The 20,500-nt window shown below is 47.4% G+C and overlaps 1 protein-coding gene across 1 annotated transcript in view; it reads left to right on the forward strand.

The window, feature by feature from the left end:
- Positions 1-18,927, forward strand: part of LOC110493397 (cAMP-dependent protein kinase catalytic subunit alpha) — a 27,998-nt gene extending 9,071 nt beyond the window's left edge. The window contains exons 5-10 of the mRNA XM_036948965.1: positions 1,279-1,361; positions 3,984-4,110; positions 10,906-11,001; positions 11,331-11,453; positions 16,990-17,154; positions 18,677-18,927. Coding sequence (XP_036804860.1) covers positions 1,279-1,361; positions 3,984-4,110; positions 10,906-11,001; positions 11,331-11,453; positions 16,990-17,154; positions 18,677-18,802 — 720 coding nt within the window. The 3' untranslated portion in view covers positions 18,803-18,927. The remainder of the gene's footprint in view (positions 1-1,278; positions 1,362-3,983; positions 4,111-10,905; positions 11,002-11,330; positions 11,454-16,989; positions 17,155-18,676) is intronic.
- Positions 18,928-20,500: the final 1,573 nt, after the last annotated feature.

Consider the following 20,500-nt stretch of genomic DNA (forward strand, 5'->3'; position numbering starts at 1 on the left):
TGTACCCCTACCATACCCACTACCATACCCCCTACCATACCCACTACCATACCCCTACCATACCCACTACTGTACCCACTAATATACCCACTACCGTACCCCATAACCACTACCGTACCCCTACCATACCCCCTACCATACCCACTACCATACCCCCTACCATACCCACTACCGTACCCACTACCATACCCACTACTGTACCCACTACCATACCCACTACTGTACCCACTACCATACCCCCTACCATACCCACTACCATACCCCCTACCATACCCACTACTGTACCCACTAATATAGCCACTACCGTACCCCATAACCACTACCATACCCCCTACCATACCCACTATCATACCCACTACCATACCCCCTACCATACCCCCTACCGTACCCCCTACCATACCCACTACCATACCCCCTACCGTACCCCCTACCATACCCCCTACCGTACCCCCTACCATACCCACTACCATACCCCCTACTGTACCCACTACCATACCCCCTACCATACCCACTATCATACCCACTACCATACCCCCTACCGTACCCCCTACCATTCCCCCTACCGTACCCCCTACCATACCCACTACCATACCCCCTACCATACCCCCTACCGTACCCCCTACCATACCCACTACCATACCCCCTACCGTACCCCCTACCATACCCCCTACCGTACCCCCTACCGTACCCCCTACCATACCTACTACCATACCCACTACCATACCCCCTACCGTACCCCCTACCATACCTACTACCATACCCCATTCAAAGACACTGAAAACTTTTGTCCTACCCATTCACCCTCTGAATGGCACACATACACAGTCCATGTCCCAAAGCTCAACACTCCTTCTTTCACATGACTCCTCCCCTTCATCTTTAACCTGACTCCTCCCCTTCATCTTTCACATGACTCCTCCCGTTCATCTTTAACCTGACTCCTCCCCTTCATCTTTCACATGACTCCTCCCCTTCATCTTTCACATGACTCATCCCCTTCATCTTTCACATGACTCCTCCCCTTCATCTTTAACCTGACTCCTCCCCTTCATCTTTATCCTGACTCCTCCCCTTCTACACTGATTGAAGTGGATTTAACAGGTGACATCAATAAGGGATCATAGCTTTCACCTGGATTCACCTGGTCAGTCTATGTCATGGAAAGAGCAGGTGTTCTTAATGTTTTGTACACTCAGTGTACGTCTGTGTGTGTGTGTGTGTGTGTGTGTGTGTGTGTGTGTGTGTGTGTGTCAGTAACAGATCCTGTCTGTTCTGCAGGACAACACTAACCTGTACATGGTGATGGAGTATGTACCTGGTGGAGAGATGTTCTCTCATCTACGACGAATCGGCAGGTTCAGGTACGTCTTCACAGCAGAGCTGAGCAGTCTGAAATCGCACTCAATGCTCACGGAGCAGTCTGGCGCTCAACTCCTCGCTCAAGGAGCGGTCTGGCGCTCAACTCCTCGATCACGGAGCAGTCTGGCGCTCAACTCTTCGATCACAGAGCAGTCTGGCGCTCATGTCCTCACTCACAGAGCAGTCTGGCGCTCAACTCCTCGATCATAGAGCGGTCTGGCGCTCAACTCCTCGATCATAGAGCAGTCTGGCGCTCATGTCCTCGATCACGGAGCGGTCTGGCGCTATACTCCTCGATCATAGAGCAGTCTGGCGCTCAACTCCTCGATCATAGAGTGGTCTGGCGCTCAACTCCTCGATCATAGAGCGGAAGTGTCATCATTTAAAAGATAAACTTCTTGTTAATCCAGCCGCGTTGTCAAATTTCAAAAAGGCTTTACGGCGAAAGCACACCATGTGATTATCAGAGGACAGCGCCCCGCATACAAAAGCATTAAAACATTTTCCAACCAAGCAGATGCATCGCGAAAGTCAGAAATAGAGATAAAATAAATCCCTTACCTTTGAAGATCTTCATCTGGTTGCATTCACAAGGGTCCCTGTTACATCACAAATGGCCCTTTTGTTCGATAAAGTCCTTCTTTTATATCCCAAAAAAGTAAGTTTTATTTGGCGCGCTTCATTCAATAATCCACCGGTTTCCGTTCGTTCAAAATGCATACAAAATGAATCCCAAATGTTACCAATAAACTTGGTCCAACTTATGTCAAACAACGTTCCTAATCAATCCTCAGGTACCCTAATATGTAAATAAACGATCAAATTTAAGACAGAAAATAGTATATTCAATACCAGAGATAAATAACCAAGTGCGAGCCACCGTGTCACCGTGTCACCGTGTCACCGTGTCACCGGAGCTCGTCACAGTCATTTTCCAACCAAGCAGATGCGTCACGAAAGTCAGAAATAGAGATAAAATAAATCACTTACCTTTGAAGATCTTCATCTTTTTGCAATCTCAAATGTCCCAGTTACACAATGAATGGTCGTTTTGTTCCATAAAGTCCTTCTTTATATCCCCAAAAATGTCAGTTTATTTGGCGCGTTTGATTCAGAAATACACCTCTTCCAACTCGCCCAACATGCCTACAAAGGAATGTAAAAAGTTACCTGTAAACTTGGTCCAAACATTTCAAACAACGTTTCTAATCCAACCTCCGGTACGCTAATATGTAAGTACAATATGATTTTCTGGATTTATTTTCTCATTTTGTCTGTCATAGTTGAAGTGTACCTATGATGAAAATTACAGACCTCTCTCATCTTTTTAAGTGGGAGAACTTGCACAATTGGTGGCTGACTAAATACTTTTTTGCCCCACTGTATATCTCCTGTAGACATCTCCTTTAAACATCTCCCGTAGACATCTCCTGTAAACATCTCCTGTAGACATCTCCTGTAAACATCTCCCGTTGACATTTCCTGTAAACATCTCCTGTAGACATCTCCTGTAGACATCTCCTGTAGACATCTCCTGTAGACATCTCCTCTAGACATCTCCTGTAGACATCTCCCGTAGACATCTCCTGTAGACAACTCCTGTAGACATCTCCTGTGTTGCTGCATGGGTTCATTGGTTGTCTTACTGTCTGTTACACAGGCTGTGACCTAGTTCTTGGTTGACTCATATCAACATCTGTGCATGTGGGGTAGGCTAAAGAAATACAACGGAATAGGCCTCATTAAAAGAGCAGTGTTGATGGAAATGCTAAATGCTAAAGTGCTGGGAAGAGCAAATGACTGGTGGCTGAGAGGCGGACATTTTTAAATATGCTCCTCGCTCCAGTCAAATTACTCACGCTCCGCTCCTCGCTCCACTACAGCTCCACTCCACTCACATCCTCTGCTACACACACACACACAAACACACACACACACACACACACACACACACACACACACACACACACACACACACACACACACACACATACACACACACACACACATATGCTACTGGATTGGGCTCGATTGTAGATTCTATCCAAATTCCATGTAAAATAATAAAATCAAGTTGATCCTCCTTTATTGTGTTCTACTGTATTCTATTTAGTTACTGTTGTACTGTTATCTATTCTACTGTATTCTATTTAGTTACTGTTGTACTGTTATCTATTCTACTGTATTCTAATTAGTTACTGTTGTACTGTCACTTATTCTACTGTATTCTATTTAGTTACTGTAGTACTGTCATCTATTCTACTGTATTCTATTTAGTTACTGTAGTACTGTCATCTAATCTACTGTATTCTATTTAGTTACTGTAGTACTGTCATCTATTCAACTGTACTCTCTCTCTCTCTCTCTCTCTCTCTCTCTCTCTCTCTCTCTCTCTCTCTCTCTCTCTCTCTCTCTCTCTCTCTCTCTCTCTCTCTCTCTCTCTCTCTCTCTCTCTCTCTCTCTCTCTCTCTCTCTCTCTCTCTCTCTCTCTCTCTCTCTCTCTCTCTCTCTCTCTCTCTCTCTCTCTCTCTCTCTCTCTCTCTCTCTCTCTCTCTCTCTCTCTCTCTCTCTCTCTCTCTCTCTCTCTCTCTCTCTCTCTCTCTCTCTCTCTCTCTCTCATGTAGTGAGCCTCATGCTCGGTTCTACGCGGCTCAGATCGTTCTGACCTTTGAGTACCTGCACGCCCTGGACCTCATCTACCGAGACCTGAAACCGGAGAACCTTCTCATAGACCAGCAGGGCTACATACAGGTGACATAGCATGACATAGAGCTACATACAGATGACATAGGATGACCTAGAGCGTCATACAGGTGACATAGGATGACGTAAAGCAACATACAGGTCATTTAACCTGATGTAGGGTTAGAAACAGGTAACATAAACCGACATAAGGTTATGTACGGGCTACACACATTAGGTTAGACTCTCCAAGTCTTTATTGAAAAAAGACAAATGTGCACAATAAGCACTTGTTGTTTCTCAAATACACTGCTTTCAGAAGGTATTCAGAGCCTTTGACTTTTCCAACATGTAGTTACGTTACGGCCCTATTCTAAAATGAATTAAATCGTTTTTTCCTTCATCAATCTCCACACAATACCCCATAATGACAAAGCAAAATGTAGTTACGTTACAGCCCTATTCTAAAATTAATTAAATTGTTTTTTCCTTCATCAATCTACACACAAAACCCCATAATGACAAAGCAAAACTGGTTTAGAGTTTAAAAAAAAGCTTTAATATCACATTTACATACGTATTCAGACCCTTTACTCAGTACTTTGTTGAAGCACCTTTGGCAGTCATTACAGCCTTGAGTCTTCTTGGGTATGATGCTACAAGCTTGGCACACCTGTATTTGGGGAGTTTCTCACATTCTTCTCTGCAGATCCTCTCAAGCTCTTGTCAGGTTGAACGAGGAGCGTTGCTGCTCAGCTATTTTCAGGTCTCTCCGGAGATGTTTGATCGTGTTCAAGTCCGGGCTCTGGCTGGATCACTCAAGGACATTCAGAGACTTGTCTCGAAGTCACTCCTGCGCTGTCTTGGCTGTGTGCTTAGGATAGTTGTCCTGTTGGAAGGTGAACCTTCGCCCCAGTTTGTGGTCCTGAGCGCTCTGGAGCAGGTTTTCATCAAGGATCTGTCTGTGCTCTGTTCATCTTTCCCTCAATCCTGACTAGTCTCCCAGTCCCTGCCGCTGAAAAACATCCCCACAGCATGATGCTGCCACCACCATGCTTCACTGTAGGGATGGTGCCAGGATTCCTCCAGATGTGACGCTTGGCATTCAGGCCAAATAGTTCAATCTTGGTTTCATCAGACCAGAGAATCTTGTTTCTCATTTAGGTGCCTCATTTAGGTGCCTTAGGTGCCATTTAGGTTCCTTTCTGGGAAACCTCCTAGCGGTCTGTCATGTGCCTTTTACTGAGGAGTGACACCGCATTCTGCAGCGATACGACATCCCATCTGGTTTGCGCTTAGTGGGACAATGACCCAAAAACACACCTCCAGGATATGAAAGGGCTATTTGACCAAGAAGGAGAGTGATGGAGTGCTGTATCAGATGACCTGGACTCCACAATCACCCGACCTCGACCCAATTGAGATGGTTTGGGATTAGTTGGAACGCAAAGTGGATGAAAAGCAGCCAACAAGCGCTCAGCATATGTGGGAACTCCTTTAAGACTGTTGGAAAAGCATTCCTCGTGAAGCTGGTTGAGAGAATGCCAAGAGTGTGCAAAGCTGTCATCAAGGCAAAGGGTGGCAACTTTGAAGAGTCTAAAATATATTTTGATTTGTTTAACACTTTTTTTTGGTTACTACATGATTCCATTTGTGTTATTTCATAGTTTTGATGGCTTCACTATTATTCTACAATGTATAAAAGAGTACAAATTCTTGAATGAGTAGGTGTGTCCAAACGTTTGACTGGTATTGTATGTAAATACTGTATGTAAATAAGGTTTTTATTTTTTATACATTTGCAAAAATGTTTTCACTTTGTCACTCACTATGGGGTATTGTGATGTCACTATGGGGTATTGTGATGTCACTATGGGGTATTGTGATGTCACTATGGGGTATTGTGATGTCACTATGGGGTATTGTGTAGAGATTGATGAGGAACCTTTTTATTTAATCCATTTTATAAAAAGGTCAAGGGATCTGAATACTTTCCCTGTATAATACATCGTTACAGTCGTTGGTCAGCTAGTGGATTTTAGCCATATTAGCATAGACGTGACGAGCGAGAACACCTCAAAACAAGACATGGTATCAATAAGAAGATAAAACTAGTTGAAACTAACCACCTACTGACCACCTACAGACCACCTACTAACCACCTACTGACCACCTACTAACCACCTACTAACCACCTACTGACCACCTACTGACCACCTACTAACCACCTACTGACCACCTGCTAACCACCTACTAACCACCTACTGACCACCTACTGACCACCTACAGACCACCTACTAACCACCTACTGACCACCTACTAACCACCTACTGACCACCTACTGACCACCTACTGACCACCTACTGACCACCTACTAACCACCTACTGACCACCTACTGACCACCTACTGACCACCTACAGACCACCTACTGACCACCTACTGACCACCTACTGACCACCTACAGACCACCTACAGACCACCTACAGACCACCTACTGACCACCTACTAACCACCTACTGACCATCTACTGACCACCTACTGACCACCTACTAAGCACCTACTGACCACCTACTAACCACCTACTAACCACCTACTGACCACCTACTGACCACCTACTGACCACCTACTAACCACCTACTGACCACCTACTGACCACCTACTGACCACCTACTGACCACTTACTGACCACCTACTGACCACCTACTAACCACCTACTGACCATCTACTGACCACCTACTGACCACCTACTGACCACCTACTAAGCACCTACTGACCACCTACTAACCACCTACTAACCACCTACTGACCACCTACTGACCACTTACTGACCACCTACTGACCACCTACTAACCACCTACTGACCATCTACTGACCACCTACTGACCACCTACTGACCACCTACTAAGCACCTACTGACCACCTACTAACCACCTACTAACCACCTACTGACCACCTACTGACCACCTACTGACCACCTACTAACCACCTACTGACCACCTACTAACCACCTACTGACCACCTACTGACCACCTACTGACCACCTACTAACCACCTACTGACCACCTACTAACCACCTACTGACCACCTACTAACCACCTACTGACCACCTACTAACCACCTACTGATCACCTACTAACCACCTACTGACCACCTACTGACCACCTACTAAGCACCTACTGACCACCTACTAACCACCTACTAACCACCTACTGACCACCTACTAACCACCTACTGACCACCTACTGACCACCTACTGACCACCTACTAACCACCTACTGACCACCTACTAACCACCTACTGACCACCTACTAACCACCTACTGACCACCTACTGACCACCTACTGACCACCTACTAACCACCTACTGACCACCTACTAACCACCTACTGACCACCTACTAACCACCTACTGACCACCTACTAACCACCTACTGACCACCTACTAACCACCTACTGACCACCTACTAACCACCTACTGACCACCTACTAACCACCTACTGACCACCTACTAACCACCTACTGACCACCTACTAACCACCTACTGACCACCTACTAACCACCTACTGACCACCTACTAACCACCTACTGACCACCTACTGACCACCTACTAACCACCTACTGACCACCTACTAACCACCTACTGACCACCTACTAACCACCTACTGACCACCTACTAACCACCTACTGACCACCTACTAACCACCTACTGATCACCTACTAACCACCTACTGACCACCTACTGACCACCTACTGATCACCTACTAACCACCTACTGACCACCTACTAACCACCTACTGATCACCTACTAACCACCTACTGACCACCTACTGACCACCTACTAACCACCTACTGATCACCTACTAACCACCTACTGACCACCTACTAACCACCTACTGACCACCTACTAACCACCTACTGACCACCTACTAACCACCTACTGATCACCTACTAACCACCTACTGACCACCTACTGACCACCTACTGATCACCTACTGACCACCTACTAACCACCTACTGACCATCTACTGACCACCTACTGACCACCTACTAAGCACCTACTGACCACCTACTAACCACCTACTAACCACCTACTGACCACCTACTGACCACCTACTGACCACCTACTAACCACCTACTGACCACCTACTGACCACCTACTGACCACCTACTGACCACTTACTGACCACCTACTGACCACCTACTAACCACCTACTGACCATCTACTGACCACCTACTGACCACCTACTGACCACCTACTGACCACCTACTAACCACCTACTGACCATCTACTGACCACCTACTGACCACCTACTGACCACCTACTAAGCACCTACTGACCACCTACTAACCACCTACTGACCACCTACTGACCACTTACTGACCACCTACTGACCACCTACTAACCACCTACTGACCATCTACTGACCACCTACTGACCACCTACTGACCACCTACTAAGCACCTACTGACCACCTACTAACCACCTACTGACCACCTACTAACCACCTACTGACCACCTACTGACCACCTACTGACCACCTACTAACCACCTACTGACCACCTACTAACCACCTACTGACCACCTACTAACCACCTACTGACCACCTACTAACCACCTACTGACCACCTACTAACCACCTACTGACCACCTACTAACCACCTACTGACCACCTACTAACCACCTACTGACCACCTACTGACCACCTACTGACCACCTACTAACCACCTACTGACCACCTACTAACCACCTACTGACCACCTACTAACCACCTACTGACCACCTACTAACCACCTACTGACCACCTACTAACCACCTACTGACCACCTACTAACCACCTACTGATCACCTACTAACCACCTACTGACCACCTACTGACCACCTACTGATCACCTACTAACCACCTACTGACCACCTACTAACCACCTACTGATCACCTACTAACCACCTACTGACCACCTACTGACCACCTACTAACCACCTACTGATCACCTACTAACCACCTACTGACCACCTACTGACCACCTACTAACCACCTACTGACCACCTACTAACCACCTACTGACCACCTACTAACCACCTACTGATCACCTACTAACCACCTACTGACCACCTACTGACCACCTACTGATCACCTACTAACCACCTACTAACCACCTACTGACCACCTACGTTTCCCCACACGGCAGCTTCTTGTCATTCTTGCTTTCTGACCGTTCAGAATCACAACAACACAAGGCCTTCTGCCCCATCAACGCCCGCGCATCGTTTTTTTGTGCTGTTGTCAGACGTCTATGGTGTGAACCCCTTCCTGTGTTTGCTAACGTTGCCTTTCGAGGGAGATGCGGCCCAGTGGGAGTTCTTGTAGAACGGCAGAAAAAAAAGCCTTTATTTACATGTTGCTTATGAGTGAATTTCACACTACTTTTGGATTATAATTTGGATTTTATATGAATTTCCTGCTTAATGTAATGTTTGTGTCATCATCGCCAATCAACTGCATTATACTTTAAAAAAAACACTTCAGCTTCAACCAGTAAAATGGCTCTTTGGCTAGCTTTTGCTACAGCCTATATCAATGAGTGTTCGCATTCTAGCTAATTTAAAAAATAAAAGAGAGCCGCAAACTCTCGGAGCTCAGATGCAAAAAATGTAATGTCCAACGTTTCGACAGCCAAGCTGTCTTCATCAGGCTATAATCACAAACACTGCGGGATGACTCGTTTATATAGTCAAAAGACACAGGTGTCTGTAATCATGGCCAAGAGTGGCCTAATATCATTGGTTAATTATCAAATATTAAAATGCCATACAAAGCTTGTGTAGTCGAAAATGTATTTATGATCGTATGCTAATCCATTTGTTTGTATGCTGTTCTTTGTATGCAATTTTAATATTTGATAATTAACCAATGATATTAGGCCACTCTTGGCCATGATTACAGACACCTGTGTCTTTTGACTATATAAACGAGTCATCCCGCAGTGTTTGTGATTATAGCCTGATGAAGACAGCTTGGCTGTCGAAACGTTGGTAATTACATTTTTGCAACTGCGCTCCTAGAGTGTGCGGCTCTCTTTTATTTTCAAGTTTTCTATTCCGCTCGCCAGCACCTCGTCTTAATAGGAGTGCGTTTATTTTTCTTCTAGAGCATTCTAGCTAACAACTGCTGCATCTAAAACAGTTATTTAGCAGAGATCACGACCAAATAGGATCTGTGACTGTTCAAGCAAGAATCAAAACATCATTGTAAGCATATGAGAACCCCCCCAAAAGTGAATTTGTTTAGAAGTAATATAAACTTAAATCAAAGCAAAGGGCGCAGATGGCAAAGGCTTTCTCACTGCCGCCAAGAGTTTTGCGCATCTTTGCTTGACGGCAGTGTGTCGTACTGGAAAGGGTTCTATTACATGCGCTTACTGTATATGTCTGTGTACCAGGCTCTACAACAGTGGTTTATAGTGCAAGCTCTGCTGCCCCCTAGTGGAGAACAGTGGTACTTCAGATTCCGCTGTCGCTACTATTTAACTACTGCGTAACTACTGTGTCTTTATAACTAAATATTTCCCTCCTCCTGTCTCTCTCTCAATTCAATTCAAATGGCTTTATTGGCATGGGAAACATTTGGTATCAGTGCCAAAGCAAGTAAAATAGATAATAAACAAAAGTGAGATAAGCAATCAAAAATTAACAGAAAACATTGCACTCACAGAAGTTTCAAAGGAATAGAGACATTTCAAATGTCATTATGGCTATGTACAGTGTTTATAACGATGTGCAAATAAATATGGGTTGTATTTTCAATGGTCTCTCTCCCTCTCTCTCTCTCTCTCTCTCTCTCTCCCCCTCTCTCTGTCTCTCTCTCAGGTGACAGATTTTGGTTTTGCTAAGCGTGTGAAAGGTCGAACCTGGACACTGTGTGGAACCCCAGAGTACCTGGCCCCAGAGATCATCCTCAGCAAGGTGAGCCGCAATGGAGGCCCAGTGGCATAGCACTGAATGGGATTCTGTGCAATTATTTTTATGGAATCAACATGGAGCCTAACGCTGTCCCAGTGGCTTAGCACTGAATGGGTTTCTGCACAACTACTTTACTGGTATCAAAATGGAGGAGGCAGCTGTCCCTGAGGCATTACTTTACTACAGGCCTCAGTTACTTTCTCTCTCTACCTCCAAACCTCAATGTAACACTCAACATGTTAAATCTCCTCTCCCTCTTTACCTCCCTCCCTCATTTCCCTCCCCTCCCTCCTTTCCCTCCCCTCCCCTCCTCCCTCTCTCTCCCTCTCCAGGGGTATAACAAGGCGGTAGACTGGTGGGCGTTGGGTGTGTTGGTCTATGAGATGGCAGCCGGTTATCCTCCCTTCTTCGCTGACCAGCCCATACAAATTTATGAAAAGATCGTCTCTGGGAAGGTGAGCTGGGCCAGTGTAACAGACATAAGTACGTGAGATCACTCCATAGCTAGCTTCAAATGTTGCCAATGGAGCTATCGAATAGGATGCTTTTCTATAGCACGGCTGGTTGGCGCGTTGTTAAGGAGAGCGGTCACGTGTGTTAGCGAGGCTGAGCGCTCTGGGTTTGGGATAGTTTACCCGGAGTTGTAGTCAGAGAGGGGAAAAGCTAAACTAGCATACTGACTAGGTTTCACTAGGTTGTGTTGCAAGTGGCACCTTTCCCTGTATGAATACTTTTGACCAGGGCCACATCACCCGTTTCCCCGTGTGAATACTTTTGACCAGGGCCATATCACCCGTTTCCCTTTATGAATACTTTTGACCAGGGCCATATCACCCGTTTCCCCGTGTGAATACTTTTGACCAGGGCCATATCACCCGTTTCCCTTTATGAATACTTTTGACCAGGGCCATATCACCCGTTTCCCTGTATGAATACTTTTGACCAGGGCCATATCACCCGTTTCCCCGTGTGAATACTTTTGACCAGGGCCATATCACCCGTTTCCCTTTATGAATACTTTTGACCAGGGCCATATCACCCGTTTCCCTGTATGAATACTTTTGACCAGGGCCATATCACCCGTTTCCCTGTGTGAACTACGTTTGACCAGGGCCACATCACCCGTTTCCTCGTGTGAACTACGTTTGACCAGGGCCATATCACCCGTTTCCCTTTATGAATACTTTTGACCAGGGCCACATCACCCGTTTCCCTGTATGAACACTTTTGACCAGGGCCATGTCACCCGTTTCCCTTTATGAATACTTTTGACCAGGGCCATATCACCCGTTTCCCTGTGTGAACTACGTTTGACCAGGGCCATATCACCCGTTTCCTCGTGTGAACTACTTTTGACCAGGGCCATATCACCCGTTTCCCTGTGTGAACTACTTTTGACCAGGGCCATATCACCCGTTTCCCCGTGTGAACTACTTTTGACCAGGGCCATATCACCCGTTTCCCTGTGTGAACTACTTTTGACCAGGGCCATATCACCCGTTTCCCTGCGTGAACTACGTTTGACCAGGGCCATATCACCCGTTTCCCTGTGTGAACTACGTTTGACCAGGGCCACATCACCCGTTTCCCGTGTGAACTACTTTTGACCAGGGCCATATCACCCGTTTCCTCGTGTGAACTACTTTTGACCAGGGCCATATCACCCGTTTCCCTGTGTGAACTACTTTTGACCAGGGCCATATCACCCGTTTCCCCGTGTGAACTACTTTTGACCAGGGCCATATCACCCGTTTCCCTGTGTGAACTACTTTTGACCAGGGCCATATCACCCGTTTCCCTGTGTGAACTACTTTTGACCAGGGCCATATCACCCGTTTCCCTGTGTGAACTACTTTTGGCCAGGGCCATATCACCCGTTTCCCTGTGTGAACTACTTTTGGCCAGGGCCATATCACCCGTTTCCCTGTGTGAACTACTTTTGGCCAGGGCCATATCACCCGTTTCCCCGTGTGAACTACTTTTGACCAGGGCCATATCACCCGTTTCCCTTTATGAACTACTTTTGGCCAGGGCCATATCACCCGTTTCCCCGTGTGAACTACTTTTGACCAGGGCCATATCACCCGTTTCCCTTTATGAACTACTTTTGACCAGGGCCATATCACCCGTTTCCCTTTATGAACTACTTTTGACCAGGGCCATATCACCCGTTTCCCTTTATGAACTACTTTTGACCAGGGCCATATCACCCGTTTCCCCGTGTGGACTACTTTTGACCAGGGCCATATCACCCGTTTCCCTGTGTGAACTACTTTTGACCAGGGCCACATCACCCGTTTCCCTTTATGAACTACTTTTGACCAGGGCCATATCACCCGTTTCCCTTTATGAACTACTTTTGACCAGGGCCATATCACCCGTTTCCCTTTATGAACTACTTTTGACCAGGGCCATATCACCCGTTTCCCCGTGTGAACTACTTTTGACCAGGGCCATATCACCCGTTTCCCTGTGTGAACTACTTTTGACCAGGGCCACATCACCCGTTTCCCTTTATGAAGACTTTTGACCAGGGCCATATCACCCGTTTCCCTGTGTGAACTACTTTTGACCAGGGCCATATCACCCGTTTCCCTTTATGAACTACTTTTGACCAGGGCCATATCACCCGTTTCCCCGTGTGAACTACGTTTGACCAGGGCCATATCACCCGTTTCCTCGTGTGAACTACTTTTGACCAGGGCCATATCACCCGTTTCCCTTTATGAACTACTTTTGACCAGGGCCATATCACCCGTTTCCCTTTATGAACTACTTTTGACCAGGGCCATATCACCCGTTTCCCTTTATGAACTACGTTTGACCAGGGCCATATCACCCGTTTCCCTGTGTGAACTACTTTTGACCAGGGCCCATTGGCGTGACATTGCTGAGCTGAGATCATAGCTAGCTAACTTTAATAACTTTGTGTGTAATACCCTGCGCTATTGAAACAAACATGCAACTATAATATATCAACTATAATCACAGCATTATTTCAGAAACGCAACTCGAGTTGCATTCCAGACGTCCCAGTCAGGAACAAAGTGTGTTGGGTGGAGTGATGACACCGCCGTCAGAGAAGGTCGGGTCACACAGGGAGAGGGTCTGTTCACACCTCTTCTATAGAGACGCTGAGTGTCGCCTAAAAGTGACCCCGTTTGCATCCCTGGGTAGTCTCTCTTTGGACTCAGTGCTTCAGTGTTCTGACACTCCTAGGATGGATCCCTATGGGGCCCTGTTCAAATGTAGTGCACTATTTAGGGCATAGGATACCATTCTACCTACCCTACACTATATATAGATATATATAGATAGATAGATAGATAGATAGATATAGATATAAATATATATATATAGTTATATATATTTTTTTATATATATATATATATATATAGTTGAAGTCATTTTTCAACCACTCCACAAATTTATTTTTAACATACAGCTGTAATCGCAGCAAAAGGTGGCACTACAAAGTATTAACTTAAGGGGGCTGAATAATTTTGCACGCCCAATTTTTCAGTTTTTGATTTGTTAAAAAAGTTTGAAATATCCAATAAATGTCGTTCCACTTCATGATTGTGTCCCACTTGTTGTTGATTCTTCACAAAAAAATACAGTTTTATATCTTTATGTTTGAAGCCTGAAATGTGGCAAAAGGTCGCAAAGTTCAAGGGGGCCGAATACTTTCGCAAGGCACTGTATATATATGTATATTTGCCTGTCTAGTAATTTTAGATCAGCACTGAGATGAGAACCTGGTTTGCCTCTTCCTTCTAACATCTCTCCACCCTCCCTCTTCTCCTTCCCCTGTCCACCCCCTCTCCATCCTCCACCCTCTCCTCCTCCACCTCCTCTCCTCTGCCCTCCTCTCCTCCCCCATCTTCTCCTCTCCACACCCCCTCACCCCTCCTCTCCTCCTCTACTCTCCCACACTACCACTCCCCCTTCCCCTCCTCCTACATTCCTCCTCTCCTCTCTTCCCTCCTCTCCTCCCCCATCTCCTCCTCTACTCTCCCACACCACCACTCCTCCCCCTCTCCTCTCTTCCCTCCTCTCCTCCCCCATCTCCTTCTCTCCTCTCCTCTCCCCCTCTCCTCTCCTCCCCATCTCCTTCTCTACTCTCCCACACCACTCCTCCTCCCCCTCTCCTCTCCTCCCCCATCTCCTTCTCTACTCTCCCACACCACCACTCCTCCTCCCCCTCTCCTCTCCTCCCCCATCTCCTTCTCTACTCTCCCACACCACCACTCCTCCTCCCCCTCTCCTCTCTTCCCTCCTCTCCTCCCCCATCTCCTTCTCTACTCTCCCACACCACCTCTCCTCCTCTCCTCTGCCCTCCTCTCCTCCCCCATCTTCTCCTCTCCACACCCCCTCACCCCTCCTCTCCTCCTCTACTCTCCCACACTACCACTCCCCCTCCTCCTACATTCCTCCTCTCCTCTCTTCCCTCCTCTCCTCCCCATCTCCTTCTCTACTCTCCCACACCACCACTCCTCCTTCCCCTCTCCTCTCTTCCCTCCTCTCCTCCCCCATCTCCTTCTCTACTCTCCCACACCACCACTCCTCCCCCTCTCCTCTCTTCCCTCCTCTCCTCCCCATCTCCTTCTCTACTCTCCCACACCACCACTCCTCCTCCCTCTCCTTCTCTACTCTCCCACACCACCACTCCTCCTCCCCCTCTCCTCTCCTCCCCCCTCTCCTTCTCTACTCTCCCACACCACCACTCCTCCTCCCCCTCTCCTCTCCTCCCCCATCTCCTTCTCTACTCTCCCACACCACCACTCCTCCTCCCCCTCTCCTCTCCTCCCCCATCTCCTTCTCTACTCTCCCACACCACCACTCCTCCTCCCCCTCTCCTCTCTTCCCTCCTCTCCTCCCCCATCTCCTTCTCTACTCTCCCACACCACCACTCCTCCTCCCCCTCTCCTCTCTTCCCTCCTCTCCTCCCCCATCTCCTTCTCTACTCTCCCACACCACCACTCCTCCTCCCTCTCCTTCTCTACTCTCCCACACCACCACTCCTCCTCCCCCTCTCCTCTCCTCCCCCCTCTCCTTCTCTACTCTCCCACACCACCACTCCTCCTCCCCCTCTCCTCTCCTCCCCCATCTCCTTCTCTACTCTCCCACACCACCACTCCTCCTCCCCCTCTCCTCTCCTCCCCCATCTCCTTCTCTACTCTCCCACACCACCACTCCTCCTCCCCCTCTCCTCTCTTCCCTCCTCTCCTCCCCATCTCCTTCTCTACTCTCCCACACCACCACTCCCCCTTCCGTCCTCCTCTATTCCCCCTCTCCTCTCTTCCCTCCTCTCCTCCCCCCTCTCCTTCTCTACTCTCCCACACCACCACTCCTCCTCCCCCTCTCCTCTCCTCCCCCCTCTCCTTCTCTACTCTCCCACACCACCACTCCTCCTCCCCCTCTCCTCTCCTCCCCCATCTCCTTCTCTACTCTCCCACACCACCACTCCTCCTCCCCCTCTCCTCTCCTCCCCCATCTCCTTCTCTACTCTCCCACACCACCACTCCTCCTCCCCCTCTCCTCTCTTTCCTCCTCTCCTCCCCCATCTCCTTCTCTACTCTCCCACACTTCCACTCCCCCTTCCCTTCCACCTCTATTCCCCCTCTCCTCTCTTCCCTCCTCTCCTCCCCCATCTCCTTCTCTACTCTCCCACACCACCACTCCCCCTCCCCCTCTCCTCTCCTCCCCCCCTCCTCTCGTCCCCCTCTCCTCTCCTCCCCCATCTCCTTCTCTACTCCCCCCACACCACCCCTCCCCCTCTCCTCTCCTCCCCCATCTCCTTCTCTCCTCTCCCACACCACCACTCCTCCTCCCCCATCTCCTTCTTTACTCCCCCACACCACCCCTCCCCCTCTCCTCTCCTCCTCCATCTCCTTCTCTACTCTCCCACACCACCACTCCTCCTCCCCCATCTCCTTCTCTACTCCCCCACACCACCACTCCTCCTCCCCCTCTCCTCTCCTCCCCCAGGTGCGTTTTCCCTCCCACTTCAGCTCTGACCTGAAGGATCTGTTGAGGAATCTACTACAGGTGGACCTGACCAAGCGCTATGGCAACCTGAAGAACGGCGTCAACGACATCAAGGGACACAAGTGGTTCGCCACCACTGATTGGATCGCAGTATACCAGAGAAAGGTGAGAGGTCTAACTGATATGTAGGATACAGTATACCAGATAAAGGTGAGAGGTGGGGTCTAACTGATATGTAGGGTACAGTATACCAGATAAAGGTGAGGGGTCTAACTGATATGTAGGGTACAGTATACCAGAGAAAGGTGAGGGGTCTAACTGATATGTAGGGTACAGTATACCAGATAAAGGTGAGAGGTCTAACTGATATGTAGGGTACAGTATACCAGATAAAGGTGAGAGGTGGGGTCTAACTGATATGTAGGGTACAGTATACCAGATAAAGGTGAGGGGTCTAACTGATATGTAGGGTACAGTATACCAGATAAAGGTGAGGGGTCTAACTGATATGTAGGGTACAGTATACCAGAGAAAGGTGAGAGGTGGGGTCTAACTGATATGTAGGGTACAGTATACCAGATAAAGGTGAGGGGTCTAACTGATATGTAGGGTACAGTATACCAGATAAAGGTGAGGGGTCTAACTGATATGTAGGGTACAGTATACCAGAGAAAGGTGAGAGGTGGGGTCTAACTGATATGTAGGGTACAGTATACCAGATAAAGGTGAGAGGAGGGGTCTAACTGATATGTAGGGTACAGTATACCAGATAAATGTGAGAGGTCTAACTGATATGTAGGGTACAGTATACCAGATAAAGGTGGGGTCTAACTGATATGTAGGGTACAGTATACCAGATACAGGTGAGAGGTCTAACTGATATGTAGGGTACAGTATACCAGATAAAGGTGAGGGGTCTAACTGATATGTAGGGTACAGTATACCAGAGAAAGGTGAGAGGTGGGGTCTAACTGATATGTAGGGTACAGTATACCAGAGAAAGGTGAGGGGTCTAACTGATATGTAGGGTACAGTATACCAGAGAAAGGTGAGAGGTGAGAGGTCTAACTGATATGTAGGGTACAGTATACCAGATAAAGGTGAGGGGTCTAACTGATATGTAGGGTACAGTATACCAGAGAAAGGTGAGAGGTCTAACTGATATGTAGGGTACAGTATACCAGATAAAGGTGAGGGGTCTAACTGATATGTAGGGTACAGTATACCAGAGAAAGGTGAGGGGTCTAACTGATATGTAGGGTACAGTATACCAGATAAAGGTGAGGGGTCTAACTGATATGTAGGGTACAGTATACCAGATAAAGGTGAGGGGTCTAACTGATATGTAGGGTACAGTATACCAGAGAAAGGTGAGGGGTCTAACTGATATGTAGTGTACAGTATACCAGATAAAGGTGAGGGGTCTAACTGATATGTAGTGTACAGTACAATTCCAGGTAACTTTCTCAAAATGACAGAAATCCCCTTTGATCAAGGCCCTTAACCCTCATTTCTCCCGTAAGGCACTCTGGGTAAGAGCTAACTGAATATCATGTTAACAAATGTATTGATAAGTTTGAATATGATAATTTTACAGGAATCTGGTTTAGTAAAATGCGACGATTGTTTGATAGATTTTTCCTCTTCCTGTGTGTGTGTGTGTGTGTGTGTGGGTGTGTGTGTGTAGGTGGAGGCCCCGTTCGTTCCTAAGTTCAAAGGCCCAGGTGACACCAGCAACTTTGAGGAGTACGAAGAGGAGGAGATCAGAGTCTCCATCAGTGAACAGTGTGCCAAGGAGTTCACTGACTTCTAGACCCGACCAGAGAGAGAGGGATTGAAGGAAGAAGATAGAGAAGGAGAGGGAAGAAAGGAGAGGGAGAGGGAGAAGGAAGGAGAGAGAGATGGCGAAGGAAGGAAGGAAGGAAGGAAGGAAGGAAGGAAGGAAGGAAGGAAGGAAGGAAGGAAGGAAGGAAGGAAGGAAGGAAGGAGAGAGATGGCAAGGAAGGAAGGAGAGATGGGAGGGAGGGAGAGAGAGAGACGGAAGGTAGACTGGAGTACTACGAGAGGGAGAGAAGAAGAGAGGGATAGAAGAAGAGAGGGAGAGAAGAAGAGGGAGAGAAGAAGAGGAAGATGCGGAGAGAAGTAGAGGAAGATGCGGAGAGAAGAAGATGCGGAGAGAAGAGAGAGGAGAGTAAACCAGCAGTGTTGCCTTTTCTGTCCCATTTGTGTTTTTTCTACTGTTATTAATTTATTATGTAGTGTCTTTTTATGTTTCATCCTTTATGGAGTGTTGGAGTGGGACCTGTCTCTGTAACAACTGTCTCCTAGCTACCATACTGGGACAGGCACATGTCTCTGTAACAACTGTCTCCTAGCTACCATATTGGGACAGGCACCTGTCTCTGTAACAACTGTCTCCTAGCTACCATATTGGGACAGGCACCTGTCTCTGTAACAACTGTCTCCTAGCTACCATATTGGGACAGGCACCTGTCTCTGTAACAACTGTCTCCTAGCTACCATATTGGGACAGGGCCATTCTCTGTAACAACTGTCTCCTAGCTACCATATTGGGACAGGCACATGTCTCTGTAACAACTGTCTCCTAGCTACCATATTGGGACAGGCACATGTCTCTGTAACAACTGTCTCCTAGCTACCATATTGGGACAGGCACCTGTCTCTGTAACAACTGTCTCCTAACTACCATATTGGGGCAGCACCTGTCTCTGTAACAACTGTCTCCTAACTACCATATTGGGACAGGCACCTGTCTCTGTAACAACTGTCTCCTAACTACCATATTGGGACAGGCACCTGTCTCTGTAACAACTGTCTCCTAACTACCATATTGGGACAGGCACCTGTCTCTGTAACAACTGTCTCCTAACTACCATATTGGGACAGGGCCATTCTCTTTAAAAACTGTCTCCTAACTACCATATTGGGACAGGGCCATTCTCTGTAACAACTGTCTCCTAACTACCATATTGGGACAGGCACCTGTCTCTGTAACAACTGTCTCATATGTACTAGGCTAGCATATTGCTCCACACATACTGGTATTTGTTCTGAATGGCCCCCTGTTCCCTAAATAGTGCACTACTTTTCACCAGAACCCTATTGGCTCTGGTCAAAAGTAGTGCACTCTAAAGGGAATAGGGTGCCATTTGGGACAAACACACAATACTCTGCGCTAACACACACCCCCCCCCCCCAGTCTGGTGTGTTCTTCCTGTCCTTGTGTTAATACATACACTCAACTGTACACTTCTGTCTTGACACTTGTTCCGTTCAGATTAATAATAATAATAAGGCACATAGCAGATGCTTCTTTCCAAAGCGACGGTCAGGGGTTCTGTTGTCTGGGTGTGCCCAGCGGGAATTGAACCTCTCGTGTCGTGATGCTCTTATCAACGGAGCGTCGTGGAACCAGTGCATGTTCTGCCTTCTTAATGACCTGCATTCCTTCTGTCAAATCAGGCCTCGTAGTTTACTCATTCTCACGTTA

The sequence above is a fragment of the Oncorhynchus mykiss genome, chromosome 17, assembly GCF_013265735.2.
Source record: "Oncorhynchus mykiss isolate Arlee chromosome 17, USDA_OmykA_1.1, whole genome shotgun sequence".
Taxonomy (NCBI): domain Eukaryota; kingdom Metazoa; phylum Chordata; class Actinopteri; order Salmoniformes; family Salmonidae; genus Oncorhynchus; species Oncorhynchus mykiss.